The following is a 23,733-nucleotide window of genomic DNA, read 5'->3' as shown; positions in this document are numbered from 1 at the left end:
TTTTCCTGTTCTTCCAATGGAGAACCATTGTCATCACTACAGGATTTCTCCCCTTAGTACTTTGTAAAAACCATGTAGAAAATAAAAAATACTTGTTTTAAAGACCTGTTCCCTCCTTTCTTAGGAAGCATAACGTGCCGCACCCTCTTAGGCCTGTCTTCACTATGGTGTAGCCTAGAAATTCTTCTTTTACACATGTTGGTTTTGCATTTTTCACATCTGCCTGATTTTAATGTGTCCGCACAGAAGTGCATTGCAGGACATCAGAGCCTGTTATTAATTGCCCCATAAAATATTGGAAGTGTCCGTGACTTCACTGTGGGTTTTATTAACAGTCTCTTTTCTTTGCTTCTCATCAGAGAACATGATGAATGCCTACCTTTTTCTCACTCGCTCTCTTTCTCAGTCTAAAGGAATTCCTGCCCAAAGAATACATCAAGCAGAGAGGAGCTGAGAAGAGAATATTTCAGGTACTGAAATGTGTAGACATTTGTTCCTCTGCCCACTCCCTGTCCTCGTTCACTAACCCGAGGACCTGTGCACGGAGGGCCTTGCGCCTGTGCGTGTGTCCTTCTATAAGAAATGGCAGGGGAATCGAGTAGAGAAGCCGGCAGTTTCACTTTGGACAGATTTATTATCTTAATCCGTATTTCCTCGCTAAAGGTTACTTAGCCCTTCTGAGAAAAGCGTGCATACGTTTCATTTCAGAGCCTTCTCCTGGTCTCATGAAACAAGGCGCTAGACCGTGAGACCACACTGGGGGAGAAGCCACACAGAGCTCTCGATTCCTGAGATTGCTTTTTTGAAGCTAAAATGGGGGAGTCAGCTCAGGGCTTTTTAAAAATCAGAGACTTAATCCATCTCAGCCAGTGATTAGAAAAGGGGCAGTGTCATCAGCTTTACTATGAAACACGCTAGTAAGTCCAGGAGGTCAAAGCCTTTGGTCTGGAGATAGAAGAATGAAAATATAAATTGCATGTGTTACAAAACACTGTTGTATCCGATATATTTGCTACTTGGAAGAGTTGCATTTTGAGCAGATGTTAGAAGGATAGCGCTCCACAGAAGAGCACTTTTCCATGTTTTATTTGAAGTGTGAGTTCTGAACTTTTGGCACATGGAGTCCTTTGAAAATCCGATTGCCATTGTTGTCGTCCCTGTTGTGCCACCTTTCACATGTGGGGAACTGTCACTCTTGGTTGTGAAATCCATAGACTGCCTGCATTATAGCTCTAATTTGAAAGCCACGCACTGGAGCTTTCTCCTTCTGGGTTCCTCACTCAACAGATGACTGTGTCCCAGAGAAATTTCAGGCACGAGTATCACTTACTGTCCTCTGTAGCTCCTGGGCACTGCCCTGCAGTCACCACCTCTCCCCCAGGTCCCCCTGCTGGCAGAGTTGAAATAACAGGCCCTGTTGTGGTCCCTTTTGTAGGAGCACAAGAACTGTGGAGAGATGAGCGAAATAGAAGCCAAGGTCCAGTACGTGAAGCTGGCCCGGTCCCTGCGGACGTACGGCGTGTCCTTTTTCCTAGTCAAGGTGAGTTGGGCAGGGTGGGGATGGTGTTACTTATGCTGCCCACTTCTGCCATAAACTGGTTTGTCATGCATACAGCTTGGCATGGGCACTTCAGGGCCCAGTCATAACCCACATTGCACTGCGGCCTGGAGATGCGCGAGCCCAGCTGGGTCCATGGGCCTCTGGGCAGCTATGTCTGGGCTTGCATCACTGTGGCTGCTACACAGTCATGAAGGAGAAGCGGACTGCATATTTTGATGTCCCCTGATGGTGTCCTCCTCAGGGGCATCCAGATTCTGTGGACTAAGTAAAGGTTGTTGGCCACTGCAGGCCAAACCAAACTGATGTCACCAGTATCATAATTTGTGTCCCCTGAGACACACAGGTTGCAGGATTTTGGTGACCTTCATACCTGTTTTCATGAGAATTGTGTGTCTAGCTTCTAGAAGTACAGACGTGTGCCTTTGAACTTCACCTTGTGGATGTGCTTATGTGGGCGCTCGCTGGGGGTCTTTTGCGGTTGTCTGACTGCTTTGCCCCTTGGCTTCCAGCGTGCTTTGCTTGTCCTGACCTTAGCCCTGATTTTCGTTATGCAGCTGTTAGTTCTGGCTGATTCCTTCTTGCTTTCATGGTGGCTTGAGGCCTTCTGCTCTGGCCTCTGGCCACGCAGAGTGCTCTGGGCTCTCCTGTAGTGCTCACGGCGAGTAGGGATGGAAGCGAGCGCACTGTAGTGCTGTGGAGGGCTGGGGCGGGAAGGCAGCGCCCGGGCCCTGGCTGTTTCTCTTAATCCCATTCCACACTGGAGCAAGCGTCTCGCTTCCTTTTGGAGGAAGAATCAAGATGTCACACTTCACAGTGGCACACACGTCACACGCATTAATTACACCAGCCAGACCAGCTTCCAGGCGTACCCCAGAAACCCCGGGGCGCTTCCCAGGGAAGGCAGCCCGTGCCAATCACTTTGTTTTTAAGAAACTTCTGCGCTCAGTGAACGTTTTAAACTTTAATTGGAATTTTGAACAACACTGCATTGCTGTCTAGTTAACACTGACTTCATGCAACAGTGTCACCAATAAAAATAATGTTAAGTGCACAGTTTTATACCAGCGATCTCTGAATGAAATGGAGCTGCTGCTTCCACTTCCTGTTTATGGAGGGGTGGGGGAGAACCCAAGACATCCTCTGGCTCAGGTCCAAGATGGACTCAGCTGTGTGACTGACGGAATGTTCCACGCAGCAGCCATGCTGCGCTGCCTCACCTGGAGTGACCCACTGGAGAGGTGACACCTCCCTCGTCTCCCGCTGCCACCTGGATCTGCCCGTGTAGGAAGGGAGCTGTCCCTTCGTGTCGCTGAAGGGTGACCAATAACCGCTGAGTTCCAGGACCTCACGGGCACAAAGATTAAGGCCTTTCTATGATGTCCTCAGCTTCCACCTGTTTTCGTGAGTCTTTCTGCAGTTCTTCGAGCATGAGGTTCTTCTCTGATGCGCAGCTGTCCTCATCGTCCACTAACAGTGCTCCTTACGTAGAGTTGGTTTCCACTGACGTGCTAAGAAGTGTCGGGCCTCACCCACGCAGGTGGCCAAAGTGAGGATGAGAACATACGGAAAGCCTTGTCAAAATTGAACAGCGACTTGAAGAGAACATAAACTTGTTTTGAAAGACTCGTGAGCACCTGCAGAGAATCTGTGGGTGGCCAGGAGGATCACCGGGGGACGGTGCTGCGCCTCCGGCCATCCAGGCTCTTACACGTTGGGTCAGATCTGCTTTCATGAGCTTATTTAAGGAAAATGAGCGAACTGATAAAAATTTCTTTCCTTCCTTTTCCTTTTCTTCTTTCATGTTTTTCTTTGACGTTCCATCCCTCTTGCCTCCTCTTTTTCTTTAAATTACATCTTTGAAGAGGGGAGTCAACAAAGTAGGTGACACTTATAATTTTTGTTTATGTAAATTAATGTGAAATTATATATAATTGCATGCATAAGAAATATACAATGTATTTTATTACATATGTATTATAGATATAATTTATTTTATATATTATGTATGGTTCCATAGTAATATTATTGTCATTTTCTCCAGTGTTAATGCCGTGTTGTTCATCTTAATTTCTTTTTTGGTTGATGATCCCATCTATTATGCCACCTTATAATTTCTCTAATAAATGTATTTGACTATAGTTTGCATTGTTTTAGAAGAGGTGCAACTGAGAATTCAGAAATGATTCAATGTTGTGGGTTAATGAACCTTGAAAATCACATCAGTCGGTTTAATGAGATGGCATCAGCTGATCGCTTTATATAAAGATGCTGATGAAACTCAACATCTTAGAAAGATTGCTGTAAGATGCTAGAATAGAGGCGTATTTGCTCATCGTGGTAGAGTGTCAGTTTGAAACCTACTGTCAGTATCATGCTGAACCAAAAAGTGCCAGAGAGAACTTGGGGTCAGAACAGTGTGGCCCGTGTCTTTCCACCTTCGTGTGGTCTTGGACATCCCAGGAGCCCCACTTGTGATAGCAAAATAAAAGCAAGACAGCTGCTTTCAGAAAGAAGGAACAGAATTACTCACTGGTGTGATAGTTGATCTTCACACACTTGATCTTAGCCAAAAGGCCGAGAAGCGATATGTGATAGTTGATCTTACGAGGTACGCCGATCCATAGTCAGACTGCCTTCTTTGAAACAGTAATACAGACATAGGAAGTTGTGGAATGACACAGAATGGAAATGCTGGGCAGGAGTGAGTACTGTGGAGGATGTGGAGCAACTGAAACGTTTGCACATGGCTGACGGGAAGGTAAAGCTGTGGCCTTTTAGAGAACAGCACATCGCTTGTTCAGGCATGCAGATAGGTAGAATTTCATTCATAGGTTTTTATGTGAAAGAAAGTCGAAAATTTTGAAGATGTATGCTTGTAATAGACTTTAGCTAAATTGTAAAAATAGCATGACTGTCTGTGAGGAGATGAGAGGATAAATAGCCTTCCAGAGCAGCACTAGTCATCAGAAGGGCCGAGTACATAGTGGTCTCTCTGCAACATAGATGAGCCCTGGAAACAGTGCAAGGTGCCGGAGGACGCTGTACCATCCCAGTTCCGTGCTGTGTCCTCACCGGGCAGATCTGTAGAGTAGGTTAGCAAGTGCTCCGAGGTACGGCGTGATGGAGAGGACAGGTATTGATGACTAAAGGGTATAGGAGCTATTTTTAATGTGATGAAAATGTCCCAGAATTAAATACTGGTAGTAGCTGTACACCCATTGAAATCCATTGCATGCTGCATTTTAAATGGGTGAATTGTATTGTATTTGAGTTAGGGCTGAGAGAAGTTGTTTGAAAAATGCAGAAGGGCCTCAGGTATTTCCAGTTTCCCCAGCAGAAACTGTCGTGCAATCTCACAATTAGAAAATCAACATTAGTAGAGCTCCCAGAATGCACTCGGGGCTTGCAATCCGCTTGTACTCACTTGTGTGGGGTATAGATTTGTATAACCCCGACACAGAACTATTCCCTTCACCATGGTGCTCCCTGCGTCCCCCTTACAGCCAGACAGAGCTCCTGCGTCTCACCTCCCTCCCCAGTACCCTGCCCCCATTCCTGGGAACCGCAAGTCTGTTGTTCGTCTCTCTAATTTTGTTGTTTTGACAATATTATATAAATGAAATAATTCGGTAGGTAATGTTTCAAGATCGATTTTTTTTTTTCTGTATTTTAGGGAAGCGTCTACAAGGTGTTCAGGGTCTGACTACTAGATCAGACTCATAGTGATTCTCCTGTTTATAGCCTCCCAAGAGGTGGGATTACAGGCGCACGCCACCACGCCCAGTCTCAATCACCATTTCAGCGCACCCCCGGGGGCAGGTCTGGCACGGCAGGCCCAGGGATCGAACCCCTGGCATACTTTAATCCGCGGAGCTATTTGGCCGGCCCTGATTTTTTTCCCCCCATTCTGTGTAATTCCTCACCCTCCCTCAGTGGTTCATCATTTTTGCTGAGTGATACCCCATGGCCCAGGGCAGGCCGTGGTTCATTTAACCATTCATTGAAGGACGTCTAGGTCATTTCTAGTTTGGTGTTATTGTGACTAAGGTGCTACGAAAGTTCCCACGTCGACTTTTGTGTGGACCTAAATGATCATTTTTCTGGGATAAATGCCCAGGACTGCACTTGGTAGGTACATGTTTACCTTTGTAAGAAACCACTAAGCTGTTTCCCAGATAGCTATTATTTTACTTAGTGTTAAGTAAATTTTACTAGTATTTAATTATTGTTTTCCTAGTGGCACGTGGACTGTCCAGCGTCTTCGCCTCTCTCCCACTCTTCTGTGTTACCATTTCTTCTTCCTAGCCATTCAGTGGTGGGCCGCGACACCTCCTTGTGCCTTGTTCGTGTTTCTCTGATGGCCCTTGACTTCACAGCATCTTTTCACCTGGGTGCTCTGTCTATCCTCTCCAGTGAAATGTCCATGTCTTTGGCCTATTAGATTGTGTAGAGTTTTTTTGTTTTTTCAGTTGGGTTTTGGTATTTTTTTTTATTCTAGGTCCAAACCCTTGTTAAATACATGATTTGTCAGTATTTTCCCCCAACCTGTAGCTGGCCTTTTCATCCTTTTAATGAAGTTGTTTTGCCAAGGAAAAATTCTTCATTTTAATGCAGGTGTTATAATTTGTCAAGTTTTCCTTGTGTGGATCTTGTTTTAATTTCTAAAAATCATTTAACCCTAAGTTCTGAAGAATTTCCCCTACATTTTCTTCTCAGTTTTTCATAGTTTTACAAATTTGATCTTTGACCCATTTTGAGTGGTACTCTTTACTCAGCCTGTGGGGGTCCCCCGTTCCAATGTCCTGTGTGGATTGAGCTGTCCGTCTGAATTTCCTATGAACCCTTGTCACAGCTCTTCCTCCGGAGGAGGCTAGCTCCAGGCTCCCTGTTCTGTTCCTTGATCCGTCTCTGCCTCACCGCATGCTATGCCGAGGTGATCACTGCAGCTGTGGACTAAAACACAAGCTACAGTGAGTTTCTCCACCTTGTTCTTCAATTGCTGCAGGGCCGGCCAGATAGCTCAGTGCACTAAAGCGCCAGCTTAGGCAGAGCGCAGTGCCTGGGGTTTGATCCCTGGAGTGCTACAGCGGCCCCGTCCCCGGGGCACACTGAGGCAGCCCTTATTCCAGTGCTTAGGAGGCTGAAAACAGGAGAATCACTACAAGTCCCATCTATGTAGTGAGACCCTGTACTAAATACATTTTAAAAAAAAAAAAAAAAAAAAAAGTTGCTTTATCTATTTTGAGGTCCTTTCCTTCCATATACACATTGGAAAAAATGCTTGTTCTTGTCTATTTAAAACAAACAAACAAACAAAAAAACACCTTGTGGGGATTTTGATAAGAATTGCATTACATTTTATAAATCAATTTGGAGAAAATTCATTTTTTATAAGTGTTTCTATCCATGAGCAGAGAGATTAGATCCTCCTTGATTTTTTTAACCATCATTTTGTAACTTCCAGCATACACACCCTGTAGGTGTTACAATAATACGCACAAAATCATTGCCCTGTTTAGATACACTGCCAGCTTCAGTAAACTGGCTGACTAAATCGCTTAGACATATGCAATCATACAAACTAAGTCCTTGGTGTATGTTTGAAAAAAATCGCCTAAACCAGTCAGAGGATATAATAAAAAAAAAAAAAGTATGCAGAATAGGACTCTCCCAAAAAACCCTGTATGCACAAAACCCAGATTCCTTTGACCTCATAGTGAACATATGACTAAATTGTAAAGGAGACTTATTGGCATAATTCAGGAAATAAATTAGAAGTAACTGTTCTAGGTTTTCCTGCATGAATTTTGCCAATTCTATTGGAAGCTCTTAGTTAAATAAACACATACATTATAATTTACTAAACAAGTACTGATATTAAACACAGCTAACCTTACCACACAGCCCTGAAATTAGTCATCGATATTTTGGGAGGACTTGGGAATGTTCTGTAGTGCCTGCTTCCGTGTCTGTGATCACTATGCCCTGATACCCATTTTTATGCTGTTGTAACAGGAAGTGGGGGAGGGGAAGTGTAGCCTGCTGCCCAAGAAGGCATCGTACACCTGTGTGAGAAAGAGGAGGCGCTTCTGTGACCTCCGAGGATATGTCTAAATCATGGTTTCTTCATCAGAAAATTGAGCTGGAAGGTTAAGTGAGCTACTGTATGTGAACAAGTGCAGTACCCAGCATGAAAGGGAATTTGATCAACTTCCGGCTTCCCACATCTGCGAAACCATCCGCCGTTAGCCCTGTAACTTTCAAACGGATTTGCGCATGTGTGCTGTAGACCCGCGGAGTGGTAGGTTCTTGCAGCGAGCGTGCAGGTCGTAGACACCTCAGCCTCTGCTGACCATGTCCTCAGCTTTCCTGCAGTCCAAAAGCATCGTGGGCCACATGCAAACGATCGGACATGCTTACGCTTTCGTAATAATTCATTTATGGACAATGAGATTTGAATCCTGTATCACAAATATTGTTCTCTCATTTTGATTTTTTTTTTAATTTAGAAGTGGAGAATTCATTCTTAGCTGTCAAGTCACAGAAAGGCCACTAAATTGGATTTGTGATGAACTGTAGTTACCCGCCTTGATGTAGAAATTTTTTATAAATCTTGTAATGAGTCCACATGGAATAGGATTAGATGACAGCATTCTCATTGTCTAAGAAGTATGAAAGAAAGACCTGAGTTTGGATCCTGGCTTTGCCAGATAGTAATTCCACCTTTGATGAGTACCTTACTTTCCTTCTCTTTGCTCATCTATAAAGCGGAGGCTTTTTATGCGATTTCAGGAAGAAATGCTTTTTGTTCATGAAGGTGTTTATTTGAGAACAGTTTGGTTCACAAACAGAAGCATTTGGCAGAAGTTTGTTTTCCTCTCCATACGCTGCCTCAGGCGACCACCATGACCGTGTCCATCTTGCCTTCAGGAACGCGACAGATGTGGTCGTCTTTTCCAAGACTGCGGTACAGATTATGTTCCTGCACCAAGGTACTACTGTACCGTGGAGAGCTGTCTCGCGTAAGCTCCCGGCAAAAGGGAGCCACAGACGTCTATACTGCGCTGATTAGCATTTACGTTTCGCCAAGATCTGCTAAGCAAAACCTGATAAGCACGGATCCGGCACTTCCCTTAACCTACGTAGAATCTCGTGCCCTTCAGAAAGTATAACCCACGCGTGACCATTTTCCCTTCCGTGTTGGCCTTCGAAATTTCCCTGCAGTCGTAGCCAAAGCCTCACGGTAGGCTACCAGGGAGGGAGTCTCCCATCCTGAGCCGCTGGAGTCTCACAGAGGACAGCCTGTGGAGCATCGCAGCATCCTGAGTGCAGCCCAGAATGTTAACATCCATGTTTAGGGACACAAAGGACTAGTAAACAGAGTCTTTAACCCTGGTTTTGATCTTAAGCAACCAGCCACTTCTACAGTTCTGCTACAGTCCTCTCTTTCTGTCTCTCTCTCTCTCTGTTCCTGCCTCTCTGTGTCTGTCTCTGTGTCTGTGTCTGTTTGTCTCTGTCTGTCTGTCTGTCTGTCTGTCTGTCTGTCTCTCTCTCTCTCTCTCTCTCTCTCTCTCTCTGCTTCTAAGTGACTGTCCAAAGAAAACCCCAGCTGTGGTGTGCGTGGGTGCCTGTCCGCTCCCTGGAGCTTGCCTTCGCCTGCCCGCTCTCCTCAAGATAAGAGATGCTGATCTGTGTAGTTGACAGCTGGAAGGGAGCGGTGTGAGGCGTCTGAGATCTGAGGCACAAAAAGGAAGAGAGAGCCTAATTATCTGCTGTCCCTCTCCCGGCGTCCCTGCCACTCGGATCCGAGGCAAGTCCCTACACCAGGAGCAGCAGTGCAGCACTGGCTGGATCGCAGCCGTCTGCTGTTTTCGTGTTCTCCAGCTACTCTGTGCTTTGTGCACGAACGCTGATAGAATTCGATCCCTGGGCAGAAGTCTCTGTTGCCAGTTTCAGCGCTTCTGCCTTCCCTGTGTTCTCCTCCTGGTCATGACCTGTTGGTGGTGTGTGCACTCCTTAAGCTGCTCCGTTTCTGTGGCTGGAATGATCCCGACAGAGGGCCCGACACTGTCAGTCAGGATTCTTAATTCCTGCGTCGCAGAGCCCCTCTCTGGGGAGAAGTGCAGATGGGAACGGATGACGGCAGCTGCTTCCCGAATTTCACCTCTGAGGCCATGCCTGTCCCAGCAGCTGGGCCCGCACCTACCCCACGTGACAGCTTCACCGCCCACAGCTCTTAACCACTGACTGGTGTCGCCTGCCCTGCGCTGGCTCTACTCCCTGTGGAACTTCTTTGTAAAAAGGCTCAGACTCCTCTTAGTGTGTCCTAGAGACTTGAGGCTGGTAGAGTGGCGTGGTCACCTCCTGGTCCTTGTACCACTGTGTCTCCCTGTGAGGAGGCCAAAGAAGAGCTGTGGCTATCGCTTGGCGTGGTCATCAGATGTCCACGGAGAGGTGCTGGGTTGGCTTTCGTGGCTTCTCTACTTCCTTCAGCGCCATAGCGCGTCATGGTGCAGTCTGCTTTGAAGCTAGTTGTGGTTTCGAGCTGCTCAGATTTGTGGTCAGTTTGTGGCTTAGCACTTGTTCCTGTCAACCTCAGTCAGATTCAGTCTCTTCATCTGGAGAATGAAAACAGAGATGGCACCACTCTTTCAGAGATGCTTGGAAAATTCCTGGGCACTGCTGGGGAGCTCCAGCCCTTTGGGTAGTGCCGTGCCCCGTGCTGGACGCGGACACACGGACCCGGGCATGCGTGCTTCCTTGGTGAGAGCGTGCTCGAGTTTTCCTCTCACATCCGCAGCTTGGGCATCGCTGGGTTTCCACAAATAGTGCTTGCAAGCGCTTCCCCGTGCCAGTGCTAAAAATACACGTACGTTAAGTGAAATTTTGTTTTTTACGAAAGGAAAAGCACAGGCACAAATCATGAGATGATCATTGCCACCAGTTTCATGTACTATATGTAAACGTCTAAATTTTTGTTTCACTGAGGTTATTACAGTACTGATATCTTGATCATTTCTAGTTTTCCACTATTGTAAACTCTGCTTTGGTCTCTTTATGGCCAGTGTAGGAATATTTTTAAGGCTTCGGATAAGTATTGACACAGCTTTTGCTGTTGGAAATTTCCATCAGTAATCACCTACCTTCAAATCTTCAATTCTGAGAATTTTTTTAAACTGTTACTTGACATAAATGAAATTTCATTTACTTTCTTTCTTTTTTTTTTTTTTGGTTGGCTCAGCCTGCCCAGAGGGCAGGGCTGGCGTGGCATATGGTGCCGGGCATCGAACCACCATCCCCTGCACCTGCCTAAGCTTGCACTTTAGACCACTGAGCTATCTTGATGGCCCTTACTTTCAACTTATTATTTTGAAAATATTTTCTTTTTTATTTCTTTTAAAAGAGAATAAAAAGTAATTAAAAAGTTAGAAACGATAGAGAATTTTACTAAACAAGATGATTGGTGTTCAACTATGGTTGCTGTATTCCATATTGTTATCTTCAGATTAGTTGTTCAGGTTACCAGATGTAAGAATGCAAAATTGGTTAAAAAAAAAAAAAGAAAAATAAATTTAGGCATCAACTATTCCTTTCAATGGATCAGTAGAAATCAGAAGTACAATTGTTCCAGCTATCCTGTGTATATTCATGTTTTCTTTCCTTCCTTCCTTCCTTCCTTCCTTCCTTCCTTCCTTCCTTCCTTCCTTCCTTGTTTCCTTTATCCCAGTTGTTCCTTCCTTTTGAGCAATTTTTTCCCTTTTACAATATCTATTGTACTTCTCATATTTTATTTACTCTTTCAGGGTCTTGCACTAAGGAAGACAATATGATGTTTATATGTGTGGGTCTGATTTATTTCACTAATAAGTATAGTCTCTAGTTGCATCCATTTGTCTATAAAGGTCTCAAGTTTATTTTTCTTTATAGCTGAGTTATACTCCATTGTATAAAAATACAATACCTTCTTTATCCATTCCTCAGTTGATGGGCATCTGGGTTCTTTCCAAGACTTAGCTGTGACAAATTGTGCTGCTATAAACATGGGTGCATCTATATCACTCGCTATGATGTGATATTTTCAGTTCTTCTGGAAAAATACCCAGCAGGGTAATAGCTGGGCTGGATGGGTGCTCTAATCCTAGTTTTTTGAGGAATTTCCGCACCAGTTTCCGCAGTGGTTATGCTAGTCTACAGTCAGTGGAGAAGAGTTCCTTATTCCCCTCAGCCCTTCCAGCATTTGTTATTGGTTGACTTCTTGATGATAACCAGTCTGGCATGAGATGGAATCTCAGTGTTGTTTTGATTCGTATTTCTCAAATGACCAGTGCAATTTGGTTTTTGTTCATGCACTGTTTGCCTGTCTCTGTGGCTTCAAGATTTCTACCTCTTTCTCCTCCAGTAGATGTAATGTTTCTGTTTTAATATTTAGATCTTTGGTCATTTCTGTTTTAGTTTAGTGCATCATGATAGACGTGGGTCTAATTTGAGTCTTCAGCATATGGAAAGCCAATAAAAACATTTTCTATATGTATTCTTCCAGTTATTTCTGTTGATTAGGAGAACAGTTATAGGTCATATACATAGTCTTGTACTGTTACTTTCTTGTGAATATTTGTTCTCAAGTCATTTGCCTTTTGATTTTACTTACAATGAGATTTCTTACATCTTCTCTCTGTCCTTTTGTCCCCCTTTCTGTGACAGTGTGTCTACATCTCTATCACTCTTTGTTTCTTTAGTTGTATAAAAGTATGTTTATTTTGAGACAAAGCTATAATCTCTTCCTCTGTACCTTCTTGTTTTGCTAGAAAGTCACTTCTGACACAAGAATTTCAAAAATGCTATGCACCTGTATGTTCTTCCTAAGTTATTAATTTATCATGAATTGGTTTGGTATGAGTACAGGGTAGGCATCGATAATTTCACTAGGCATTATTACATCAAGAAAACTACTTTAAGAACCACTAAGTGTACAAAAATACAAAAAATGAATCCAATGGAAATGTATTTTAGATATATTTTAAATGAGCAATTACTTTGTCAGTGAAGAAGATCATAATTTGGCAATCTTAGCTCTTTGAAAATTACTTAGATTCCAGAGTCACCCTCTTTAGTTTCCGACTTGGCCAGGTTGATGATGCAGCGTTTGGAATTCACTTCGTCTTTTTCTCTCGGTGCCTCTTCTGCCCAACCCCACACACACCTGCCTTTCAGTTCAGCTTTATTAGTACCTGTTTGCAGTACATGCATTTTGCCGTCACCTTGGCTGCTTGGTAAATGTATCTCATGTTGCTCTGTCCTTTCTCTTTGGCATGGGCTGTTTTGGGTGCCACCTCTGCTGCTGAACAGCATCTTTCCAGGAAGTAGGGCTTGGTGGCTCTTAGTGCCTCTGTCATCTTTTCATTCAGTGAGTTCTTCACTATTACTCCAAACGTTGGTTTTCAGGTCTCTTGCCTGCTTTGAAACACGTGGAGAGGGTGACTTCACGCTGTGCTGCACCCAGAGATAAAGCACTAATGTCTGGTCTCTCCTGTTTCAGGAAAAGATGAAAGGCAAGAACAAGCTGGTTCCCCGCCTGCTGGGGGTCACCAAGGACTCAGTGATGCGTGTGGATGAGAAGACCAAGGAGGTGCTGCAGGAGTGGCCACTCACCACGGTCAAGCGCTGGGCGGCCTCACCCAAGAGCTTCACACTGGTAGGACTGCTGGGCGAAGAGGTCATGGGCGTGGTCCGGGTTGACACTGGGGATTGGGAGAAGGACCAGATCCTAACCTATTGGGTGGTGCTGGCTGCAGCCTGGGATGTGCTGGTCCAGAGGGTGGAAGTGGCCTAGATTTCTAGCCACTGTTTTCCTTCTAGATCTCTCCTGGTCTTCAAGATTGTTAACTGGGAAAGACCACTTGCCAGGGATGTCTCCCATGTGTCTTTGCTGATGTCCCAGCACATCCTGAAAGCAACCTGGTTCATGCTGGCAGGCTCATTCAGAAATTCCTAGGAACTGTGATCTGCTCAGGAATGTTTCCCTTTCTGCCTTGAAAGAGCACAGAATATACAGTGGAAACAACACAAATTGGAGTAACATCAAGGCTCCAGTGTGTCATTTCTTAGCTCTGTTGCCGTGTTCAAGTTGCCTCTCTTGTATGAGGCTCAATTTCCTCAGATATACAATGGGGCTAGTGAGAGCCTGCTTCTCCTGGTGTCACGCACTAAATGATGGTAATAAAAATACTAAAATTAAAGTGGATGCAGAGCAGGGAGTTGATGTTTGTGCAGTACCTTCCGACCTTTGAATTCCTCCCCCAGCCTTCAGTGTTTGCTGTTAGTGGAGTATGATCACGTGGCCTCAGGGCACCGTCGCCCTGTGCCACGACTGGGCAGGTGTTTTTGATGACAAGTTGAAGAATAAGAAAATCAAAAAAGCACTTGAACTTGTCAAGAGCCCCAGAAGGTCTTTGGAGGAACACTTGACAAATCAGTGTGCATCTAGATAAGACTCATAATAAGGCTTTTTTTAGGTGGATGAAAGGAATTGGCAAGGAGTAATTAGTCGTGGGATTTGGTCATCAATTGCTAGGCTCATGTCGGCTGGAAGGAGTCGTTAGAAACCGCACGTCGTGCTTCCTATAGGCAGTAGCAGTTGTACCTGCAGGACCCTTAAAAACTGTAGGAAATCTGGATTAGTTCTAAAATAAATAAGCCAGTGTGAAATTGTCGTTTAGAATGCTAGATGAAATGGCTGAAGGACTTGACAATTGACCTTCGGGCAGGGAGGTGGAAGGTAACGGTGTGGATCAGTACATAAACAGACAATTACGCTTTGGTATAAAAAATTTTTTAAATTTATGTTTTGTAGAAAGCTGTATTCGTGCTTATAATACGCAATATTTCTTTCCTTCCTACTCTTGCTTTTTATTTAATTTCCAAGTGTTTCAAGAGTTTTCTGTTGTCTCCTATTATTGATTTCTATTTTGATCCTATCATGGTCAATTGTAGGGATAGTTCCCTGTTGCCTTTCTGTTATTGATTTTTAGTTTGATGCCATTGTGGTCAGACAGCATTCCCAGTATGACATCAGTTTCCTTTTTCAATGTGAAGGTTTTGTTTTACATCATTCTCGATGGAGGTTCTGAGCGTGCTAGAAAAAAAAATGCGCATTGTGCTGCTTGGTCATTGTGTTCCGTAAACACGCGTTAAATCTCAGCTGTTAGTGTGTTCTATGGCGCTGCGGGTTTGTTAATTGTTTGACTGGCGATTCTGTCCTTCTTCTGAGAGTGAACTCCTCAGCAGTAATTGTGGAATTTTCTGTTTCTTCCAGCTGTGTCAGTTTTTGTCTCACAGCTTTGGAAAGCTTGTTATTTGCTATCTGTGTGTTTGCAGTCTGTGCCTTCTTCACGGAGACACTGTTTTGTCCTTCCGTAATGTTTTGCTTTAGTAACGTTTTCTTCTGACGCCTACTTTCCAGGGCGTTTACGTACCCACTTCTGTCTGGAGCTGGGGATGGAGCTTGGTGTTAGAAGTATTTGTCTAGTGCACGCAAGGCTCTGGGTTTCATCCCAGTTCTGGGGAAAAAAAAATTAAGGTTTGTATAACCCGTCTTCTGCAGTCCTTTTACACTCAGTCTACATAAAGTCTTATCTTTGAAATGACTTTCTTATAAGAACATAAGTAGTTGGGTTGTGGTTTTTTTCCCTATAATCCGTTCTATCACTTGCTTTCGATTGGTATGTGTAGATTATTAATATTTAAACTAATGACTGACATTGGAGGTTGTCTTTCATTCTATAAATTTTTTCTTCTGTTTTTCTCTCTTTTTTTTTTACTTCCTATTGGTTATTTCATTTTTAAGAGTTGAATCTGATCTATTTGTTTTTGGTAGATCACTTTACATAATGTTCTTAGTGATTATTGTAGATGTTGACATTTGTACCTTTGAAACTAATTATAGCCTACTGGCCTGTTGGAATTTTAAACCCTTATAGCCTACTGGGGTGTTGGAGGTATAAAACCCTCATTTCCAAGTTCGTCTCTACCCTTCCTAACTTTTGAATATAATTGTTTAAGTATTTCCTTTATACATGTTAAACACATGAAGTAGTCTTACATTTTTCCTTCAAACATAAAATACGATTAAAGTACCTCATAAAGGAAGGATAGTCTGTTATATTTATATCTTTTTTTTTTAAATTAGTATATGGTAAACCAGACAGGGAAGCTGAGGCAGGAGGATCATTGAGAGTTTGAGACCAATCTGGGCTACAAACTGAGCTCAAGGCCCCCCTGAACTGCATAGGGAGACCATGTCTCAAAAGACCAAAAATTAACAAATCAAAGTACATGTTACTCAGAATTCTTTAGTTTGATTAAATTCTTGCAAACTATCCCCTATGTAATTTGAGATACAACGCAGTGCCCTAACGTGTAGTTTTTAACTAATAGATGATTTATTATGACACATCAGCTTGGTTTCTGTTTAGATAAAACCACACTACACTCTATTAATCATTACGTGTGACTGAATTTTCTTTACAGTTATTAAAAATCTATTTCTAAATCTACAGAATAAAACTTTTAAAATGCAGTGCACACATGCATGTGTGTGACGTGATATGTTGTATTTCACGTTTGGAAAGATAACTAGGAGAACACCTAGGTCACATGAAATTTCTGCAGTGTTTTAAGGACCTCTATGGTGATTTCCATAATGGTTGTATTAGTTTACATTACCAACAGCGTAGAATGGTTCTTTCATCCTTACGACCTTGCCAGCATTTGTTATTATTTGATTTCTTGATATCCATTCTTGCTGTAAAGTGGAATCTCAGCCTTGTTTTAATTTGCATTTGTCTGGTGAACAGCGATGTTGAACATTTTTTTCCACGTACTTATGTGCCATTTATATGTCTTCTGAATGGCGTCTATTCATTTCAATTGCCCGTTTGTTGATTGGGTCACTTATTTGGAGGGGTTCTAATTTTTTTAGTTCTTCATAAATTCTAAATATCATTTCTTTGCCTGAGGGCTGGCTGGCAAACTTATTTTTTATCTTGTAGGTTCTTCACTCTGTTGGTTTTTTCCTTTGCTGTGCAGAAGCCTTTTAATTTGATATGATCCTATTTGTTGCTTTTTTATGTGACGTATTGTGCCATTAAGGTTCTGTTCCGAAAGCCCTGGCCTGTGCCTGTGACTCTGAATTTTTGTCTATTTTGTCTTTCAGCAGATTGTTTCTGTTTTACTATTTGGATCTTTGAGCCATTTTGAGCTTCGTTTAGTACATGGTGAGAGATTGTGGGCCTCTGGGTTCAGTGCTCGGCACGCAGATAGCCAGTCTTGCCAGCGCCATGCTGCAGTAAAAAGGTTCTCCTTCCCCCAGCCAGTGTTTCTGGTCCTTTCGCAGAGATGAAGACAGCTGGGAGGGGTTTCTGTAGCTCTTCCCTGCTCCACTGGTGCCTGCTTAGGTGCCAGTACCACGCTGCTCTTACCGCTGTAGCTTCGTATTAAACTTGTTCCCCAGGATTGCTTTTGCTGTTGTGGGCCTCTTCTGGTCCCATACGCACTTGAGGATTGCTTTTCCTAGGTGTGTGAGGAATGCTGTTATTTTTATTAGGATCACGTTAAATTCCTGTATCAGCTTAGGAAAATGATGCCGTTCACAATAATGTCAAGAAATATGCAATACTTGGGAAACAACCTGACAAAGCAGGCAAAAAGGCCAATACAACGAAAACTTTATCTTTTTTTTTCTTGGTGCAGAAAATCGAACTCAGGGCCGCTCACTTGCCAGGCAGGTGCTGCACCCCTGAGCCACATCCAAGGTCCTGTATCTATCTTTATGTACCTCATTTTCACATTCCCAGCCTTCTGTTACCATTTTCTTTATGTTTTGGAAACTAACTCCCTCTAGGCCTTCTTCAAGATGAGCCTGAGTCTTAGGTTTCCCTGACCTCAGAATGTTTTCTTCTTTGTTGGTAAAGGATAAATTTGTCAGACGTTGTGTTTGGGATTGTCATTTCTTTTGTTTTAGGACTTTATAAGTGGCACAGTATCTTCTTACTGTTTTCGGAAGAGAAATTTGTTATTACTGAAGTTACGATTTGCTTAGAAGTAATATCATATTCCTTGGTGGTTTTTCAGATTCTTAAAATTTATTTTTGGGGGGCTGGGGAGATGGCTCAGTAGGATAAGCACTTGCCTGGCAAGTGCAAGGGCCTGAGTTCAATGCACAGTTCTGCAAAAAAAGAAAGAAAGAAAGAAAGAAAGAAAGAAAGAAAGAAAGAAAGAAAGAAAGAAAGAAAAAATATATATGTATATATATACACTCACATACATATATTATACGTATTTTTTATTTATTTATTTATTTATTTGGTATTCAAAATTGTGTTAGTATGGGTTTCTTAGCATGTATTCTATTTTGGTGTTTTTCCAGGTTGTAGAATTTGTAGGTTTACACCATTTAGGTTTATTTCTTATTTTAGTTTCTTGAGGACTCTGTGATGATTTCCATAGTGGTTGTATGCGTCTACGTTACCAGCAGTGTAGAATGGTTCTTTCTTCCTTGTAATCTTCATTATTATTTGACTTCTTGATGGCCATTCTTACTGGAGTAAGTTCAGTGAGTCTGCCTGTCTCGTTCTTAGATTTCAGCAGTTATATCCTTCCAATCTCACTCCTTTTGAGAGAGACTTCCACAGTTTTTTTTCTTCTTGTTTGCTCTCGCATTGAGCCCTCCTTTTGTTATTCTGATGACGTTATTGTTGTTAGACCTTGTTTCCCCAGGTCCCTAAAGTCACTTTTTTTCTCTTTATTGTTCAGATCGATTAAGTTCTATTGATCTCATTTTAGATTTATTGATTCTATTCTCTGTAATCTCCCTACTAACGTCTAATTTGTGAGAATTTACATTTTAGATTTTTTTTTTCAGTTCTATAATTTCTGTATTTGGTTCTTAGCTATAACTTTGGTTTCTTTGAAACCTTAGTTTTCCTCATTTGTTCCAAGACTAGTCGTAATTGATTGTGGGAGCATTTTTTATGGCTTGTGTCAGTGAGCTCTCCTGTTGCTGGGGCCCAGCCCAGCACCCAGCACCCGCAGCGCGGAGGACACAGCTCCTGCTTTCTATCTGTGATTGGCTGGTCCAAGCAGAAATAGCCAGGTGGCGCAAAGCTGTTCAGTCCCCCCATGGAGGCAAAGCAGGGAGGAGCACCAGGAGAAGGGCCTGGGGTCCCTGTGTAGGTCTCGGGGTCGCAGTGTCATGACCTACCCACCAGGCGCAGAAGCGTGCTTTCCTAGTAACCCCCTAGACAGCCCCTCGGCCAATCACGTTGCTGAACTTAGCATCCGTGTGGCTGCTTTAGAAATCCTTTTCACGTAAATCTAATATCAGGTATTGCCATCATTTGTCTCCTGGTTCCTAATCACGGTCGTCCTGGTGCCTGACATGAATAATGACTTTTTATTTCATCCTAGACAGCTTAATGATTAAGTAAGGAGACTCTTGATCTCACTGATGTCTGTTTTGGCGGACAGGCCCCTCACTCGAGTTCCAAGTGCAGTGTTCTGGCCTACTTTATGGACTTTCGTTTTTCTGAGCCCCTGTAGTGCTGTTCTGGATGGCTTTGTCCTTTTGATCCTGTTTGAGTTTGTACTTAGACCCTGTTGGTTCTTTTGGTGCGAACAGAGGGTGCTTTCCTGGGCTTCTGTGCAGGAAGGAAGGAGAAGCCAGCAGGCCTGAGCCTCTTTGTGCCACTTGGAGGAAGGCAGGGAGTCACAAGCCTTCACCCCTCCGCTCCTCACCTCCCGCTTTATACTTGGGAGCTCTGGGTTTCACTGCCGCACACTTGATGTGTGCAGCCACCCAGGCTGCCGTGGTAGCGTGGTGGCCTCAACCTAGGACCCTGTTGGGTTTGCCCTGTCCTGGTCCCGTGGCCAGAAGATGAGGCTTTTCAGGAACGGCCTACTGGAGGCTCCACTAACCGAGCAAACCTCTCCAGCTCCCAGTCTTGGGAGACATAAGGGCCTAAAAGAACCCCTAGCAGCGCACCCCTTGGAATACCTTGTGTCCCTGGGCCCCCAGCCAGTCTACCTTTCCAGTTTCACCATTGTTGTATGAATTCTGGGCATTCAGTTTTATTTAGAGGGGAAGAAAAAGGAAAATGTGTGTGTCCTAGTGTTCCGAACCGGCTCTCCGAGGCTGGGCAACTGCCGGGGATCTAATGAAGCCACACTTCTGCTCTTGCTGCTTTTCTTTCCTTCAGGATTTTGGGGAGTATCAGGAAAGCTACTACTCAGTCCAGACCACCGAGGGAGAGCAGATATCCCAGCTGATCGCAGGATACATCGACATCATCCTCAAAAAGGTATCTCACGCTGTGCAGATCGGAGCAGCAGCTCTGCTCAGATGCTGTGGCTACCTTGAAAGAAAATCCCTTATTCACTAATCTAATCTTGGACCTCAGAAATCCCTTGGGAATTTCTGGCTCTGCCGCAGCGCGTGTCCCTTTCATTCCCAGCCGGGTTGTGAGCGATGCGGCCCCAGTTAGTGCATGAGCTGAGCTGACCCTTGGGCTGCGTCCTCCCTGGTGCGCTTTTGCTTTCTAGCCCTCATGGAAACTCAGCTGGAGGGGCTGGTGGTGTTCTGCGTCATTTTCATGGGGGGGGCTTGTTTTCCCCAAATTTAGTGGGGCAGTATGCTGTGTGGTTTGCAGAAAAAATACATTTCTTACAGGCCTCAAAATCCAGCCCTTTCAAGTAATCAGGTTGTAATAAAATGAAAATATATGCACCTTGATTTTTTTCGGCTTTGTAATATCCGTGTAATAAGATAACCTAGATAGCTATATTAAATCTTGTGTTTTAATTATTTTATCATGCTATGTTTGAGCATCACTTATTTAATAGCCAGTACAAGCAATTTAGGACAAATGTTAACATTTTTGTTTGTTTTTCTTCACAAGTTCAGTTCAAAGGCCTCGTTTGTCAGTGTCTGCTAGCTGTCACCTTTACGTCTTGTTTTACCTCTAGAAACAAAGCAAAGATAGATTTGGACTAGAAGGTGATGAGGAGTCAACTATGTTAGAAGAATCAGTCTCCCCAAAAAAGTAAGTATGAGGAGCACTGGGGACCCGCCCTCTCCGAGGTGGGCAGCTCTCCCCCACCTGCTCTGCAGCCTGTCACTCCAAGCAGTGCCCCGGGAGGAGAGGCTAGTGGGGGCCATAGTCAAGCCTTGCTCTCCCGGGCTTCGTCCTTAAACCAGCATTGTGGGTATCACATCTGTCTTGGCGGCTGGGGTGGTGACTTCAGGAAGCCTGAGTTGGAGATCATATTGAGCTCTACTTTTAGAGCCAGTGAGGCTTGACTCCTCTTCTGCATTTAAGTGCTGTAAATTGGGTTAGCACCGTGGAGAAGCTGGGAATTGGCTGCTGTTGGATCCCGAGCCTTTGAGGGGAGGGCACTCAGCATGTAGCTGGTCGAAGAGTTCCTCTCTGTGACAGAGCTTGTCCCACAGGCCATGGGGCAGCAGAGGGGTAAAGGAGCTGGATACTGGAGCCCACCTTCCTGGGTTCCAGCCTAGGGTCCGCTTTACTCTGTGGCCCTGGACTCTGTCCTTGCATGAGCCCCTCTGAAAGCTCGGGGTGGTGATGAAATGTTCCCCTGGAAGTGTTTGGATGACTGATTACTAGGAAAGTGCTTCAAGCATTGCCTGGTGCATAGTATATGAGACTGTTACGATCATGATCGTGTTTTGTTCAGAACTGTCTCAAGTTAATGCCATTTATAGATGAGTAGCAGATTTATTAAAACTAATGAACACCTCATACATGGTGCTAGGAATCTGCAGATACCCTTGTATGTTGAGTAGACCTTTGTCCTCACTGTTCTCGTCTCCATCTTCCTGTGTCTAATGTGATGTCTCATTTGATCCAACTAGAACTCTGTGCACAAGAGATAGGCCCAGATGTTATCCTGGATTTCGGAATGAGGAAATCATAAAGGTCCTGAAGTTAGTTGAGATGCACATGAGTGGCAGAGACAGGATGCAGGTCCAAATCCTGTGGTGGTCTCCACTGCACATAGTCAGGAAGTTCTAGCATATTCCACTGTTATGCTCTTGCTTAGCCTGCGCTGTGATTTCTCTGGCATTTTACCCTTTCTATTGGTTTCTCAAAATTTGCTTCCTCATTATTCCAAAGGTACTTTTTCCATTTGTCCTTGTGCTAATTGTTTTTCTCGTTACTGAGACAAAATACCCGATGCCCAAAATTGAGGAAGGAAAGGTTTACTTAGCTCACAGTTTGTGCAGGTTTCAGTCCATAATCAGCTGGCTCCAAGGCAGGGTGGCGTGGCAGAGGCGCAGCCATTTATGATGGTGGAAAACAGCAAAAGCAACAAGAGCCAAAATAGAGGAGGGCAAGAGAATGAGGGCTGCCGGCCCGAGGGTGCATATAGCATTCACACCTATAATCCCAGCACTAGACAATGAATCAATCCCAAACTCTAGATTCAGCCACCCCCATGGCTGCATGAGGCTTTGAGGGGCCATGTGGACACAGAGCATCCCCATGACAACATAAGATGGAGCCAGTATGGATGGGGTGCATTCCAGGGCCCTCTGGCAGAGCACCTATAAGGGCTTGGAGTTATAAGCGACCATTCCCTGGGAATTCCTAAACTAGTGCTTCCTGACAGGGTGAGCACTGTCACCTGAAGAAGACCTGCCACCATCAAGTTTCAAAGACTCAGAGTCTTTCACACCTACTACTCAGTCTAAGAAACCATCAGAATGTAAAATGTTGAAAAATATCTTGTTAGACTCCCATAGATGAACATCTTTCCTATTTTTAGTAAAAACCTCCTTGTAATGTACCAGAGTCTCTCAAAGCTCTAGAAACCAGGAAACATCCTCCATGGCCTTGATCCTAGGGGAGGGGAGCTGAGAGGTGAGAGGCTTTCTTTCAGTTCACTTGGACATTTGTCCCTTCAAGCTAAGGACAGATGACCTGCATCTCTGATTTCCAAAATGGGAACTGGCCTCAGACATTTGTTGAATCAGTGGTCTTACGGCGTGGTTTGCCTAATAATATGTCACTACATCCAAACTTGCACTTGGGACATCACAATTATATTATGGGCTTGGTTTTATCATTAAGTAAAAACAGTGCAATGGTAGCACGGACGTATTGCTGGATAGAGAGACGCTGTCTGTACTGCTGAAGGGGAAAGCTACACCTGGAGATCTTCCACTCGCCTTTGGTACTCCAGCTTCCTTCCCAAGTCCCTTCTAGACGTGACTCTCTAAAGTGCTCTCCACTGCATGCCTCAGCAGACGTCTGTGGCATCTGCAAGGCCGTCTCCTGGTGATCTGCATGCGTGGCTCCTTCCAGTGACTGCCGCCTTTCCCGCAGGTCCACCATCTTGCAGCAGCAGTTCAACCGGACAGGCAAGGCGGAGCACGGCTCCGTGGCGCTCCCGGCTGTGATGCGCTCAGGCTCCAGCGGGCCGGAGACCTTCAACGTGGGCAGCATGCCCTCACCGCAGCAACAGGTTATGGTTGCGCAGATGCATCGAGGCCACATGCCCCCGCTGGTGAGGACCCCTGTGCTCGCTCGCGGGACGGCAGCATGCCCTGTGTGAGGGGCCACCCTAGCGGTGGTGATGGGTGGCAAGAGGGAGCTGTCCAACTCCCATGTGGACCAGGGCGCGTGTTATAGACTGTGGCTTTGCTCACTCCTGTGGAGCGGAGCTTTCCTGCATGGCTGGAGAGTTAGTGCCTGTCAGCGTGACTTGGGCTGCGAGCGCAAAGCTCTGCTCCCTGCTGCTGCACCAGCAGCAAGCCCCACTGACCCAGATATGGAAGTAGACTGAGTCTTTAGTGACCAGGATGTCTCGCCCAGAGTCAGCTGATTTCTTGTGACTTTCGGTCTATGTCTGACTCAGTGCCTCTCGGACCTGCCTTGGGAATCTTGTTGCTTAAGGGCTTTTGAAAGGTCAAGAATCTAAAGATTAGCTATAATTTGACTCTTTGTTGTCTATAAACTTGAGTGGAATCTTTCAGTCCTGCTCACAAAATGATCTTGTTTAGGGCTGGGGATATTATTCAGTGCCACAGTGCCTTCCTGGCCAGCGTGAGGTCCTAACTTTGATTTCCAGTACCAAGAAAAAAACAATGACTTAACACA

At 44.4% G+C, this 23,733-nt stretch overlaps 1 protein-coding gene across 10 annotated transcripts in view; it reads left to right on the top strand.

Annotated features, from left to right (window-relative positions):
• Positions 1 to 23,733, top strand: part of Tln2 (talin 2) — a 433,269-nt gene that overhangs the window by 276,555 nt on the left and 132,981 nt on the right. For all 10 annotated transcript variants that reach the window (XM_004628856.2, XM_023712443.1, XM_023712434.1 and 7 more), the window contains 6 exons: positions 407 to 470; positions 1,436 to 1,540; positions 13,098 to 13,253; positions 19,813 to 19,914; positions 20,579 to 20,655; positions 22,960 to 23,140. In XM_004628856.2, the coding sequence (XP_004628913.1) occupies positions 407 to 470; positions 1,436 to 1,540; positions 13,098 to 13,253; positions 19,813 to 19,914; positions 20,579 to 20,655; positions 22,960 to 23,140 (685 nt within the window). The remainder of the gene's footprint in view (positions 1 to 406; positions 471 to 1,435; positions 1,541 to 13,097; positions 13,254 to 19,812; positions 19,915 to 20,578; positions 20,656 to 22,959; positions 23,141 to 23,733) is intronic.

Source organism: Octodon degus, unplaced genomic scaffold (assembly GCF_000260255.1).
Source record: "Octodon degus isolate 3935 unplaced genomic scaffold, OctDeg1.0 scaffold00026, whole genome shotgun sequence".
Classification (NCBI taxonomy): Eukaryota; Metazoa; Chordata; class Mammalia; order Rodentia; family Octodontidae; genus Octodon; species Octodon degus.
This window is presented reverse-complemented; position numbering and strand designations above follow the sequence as displayed.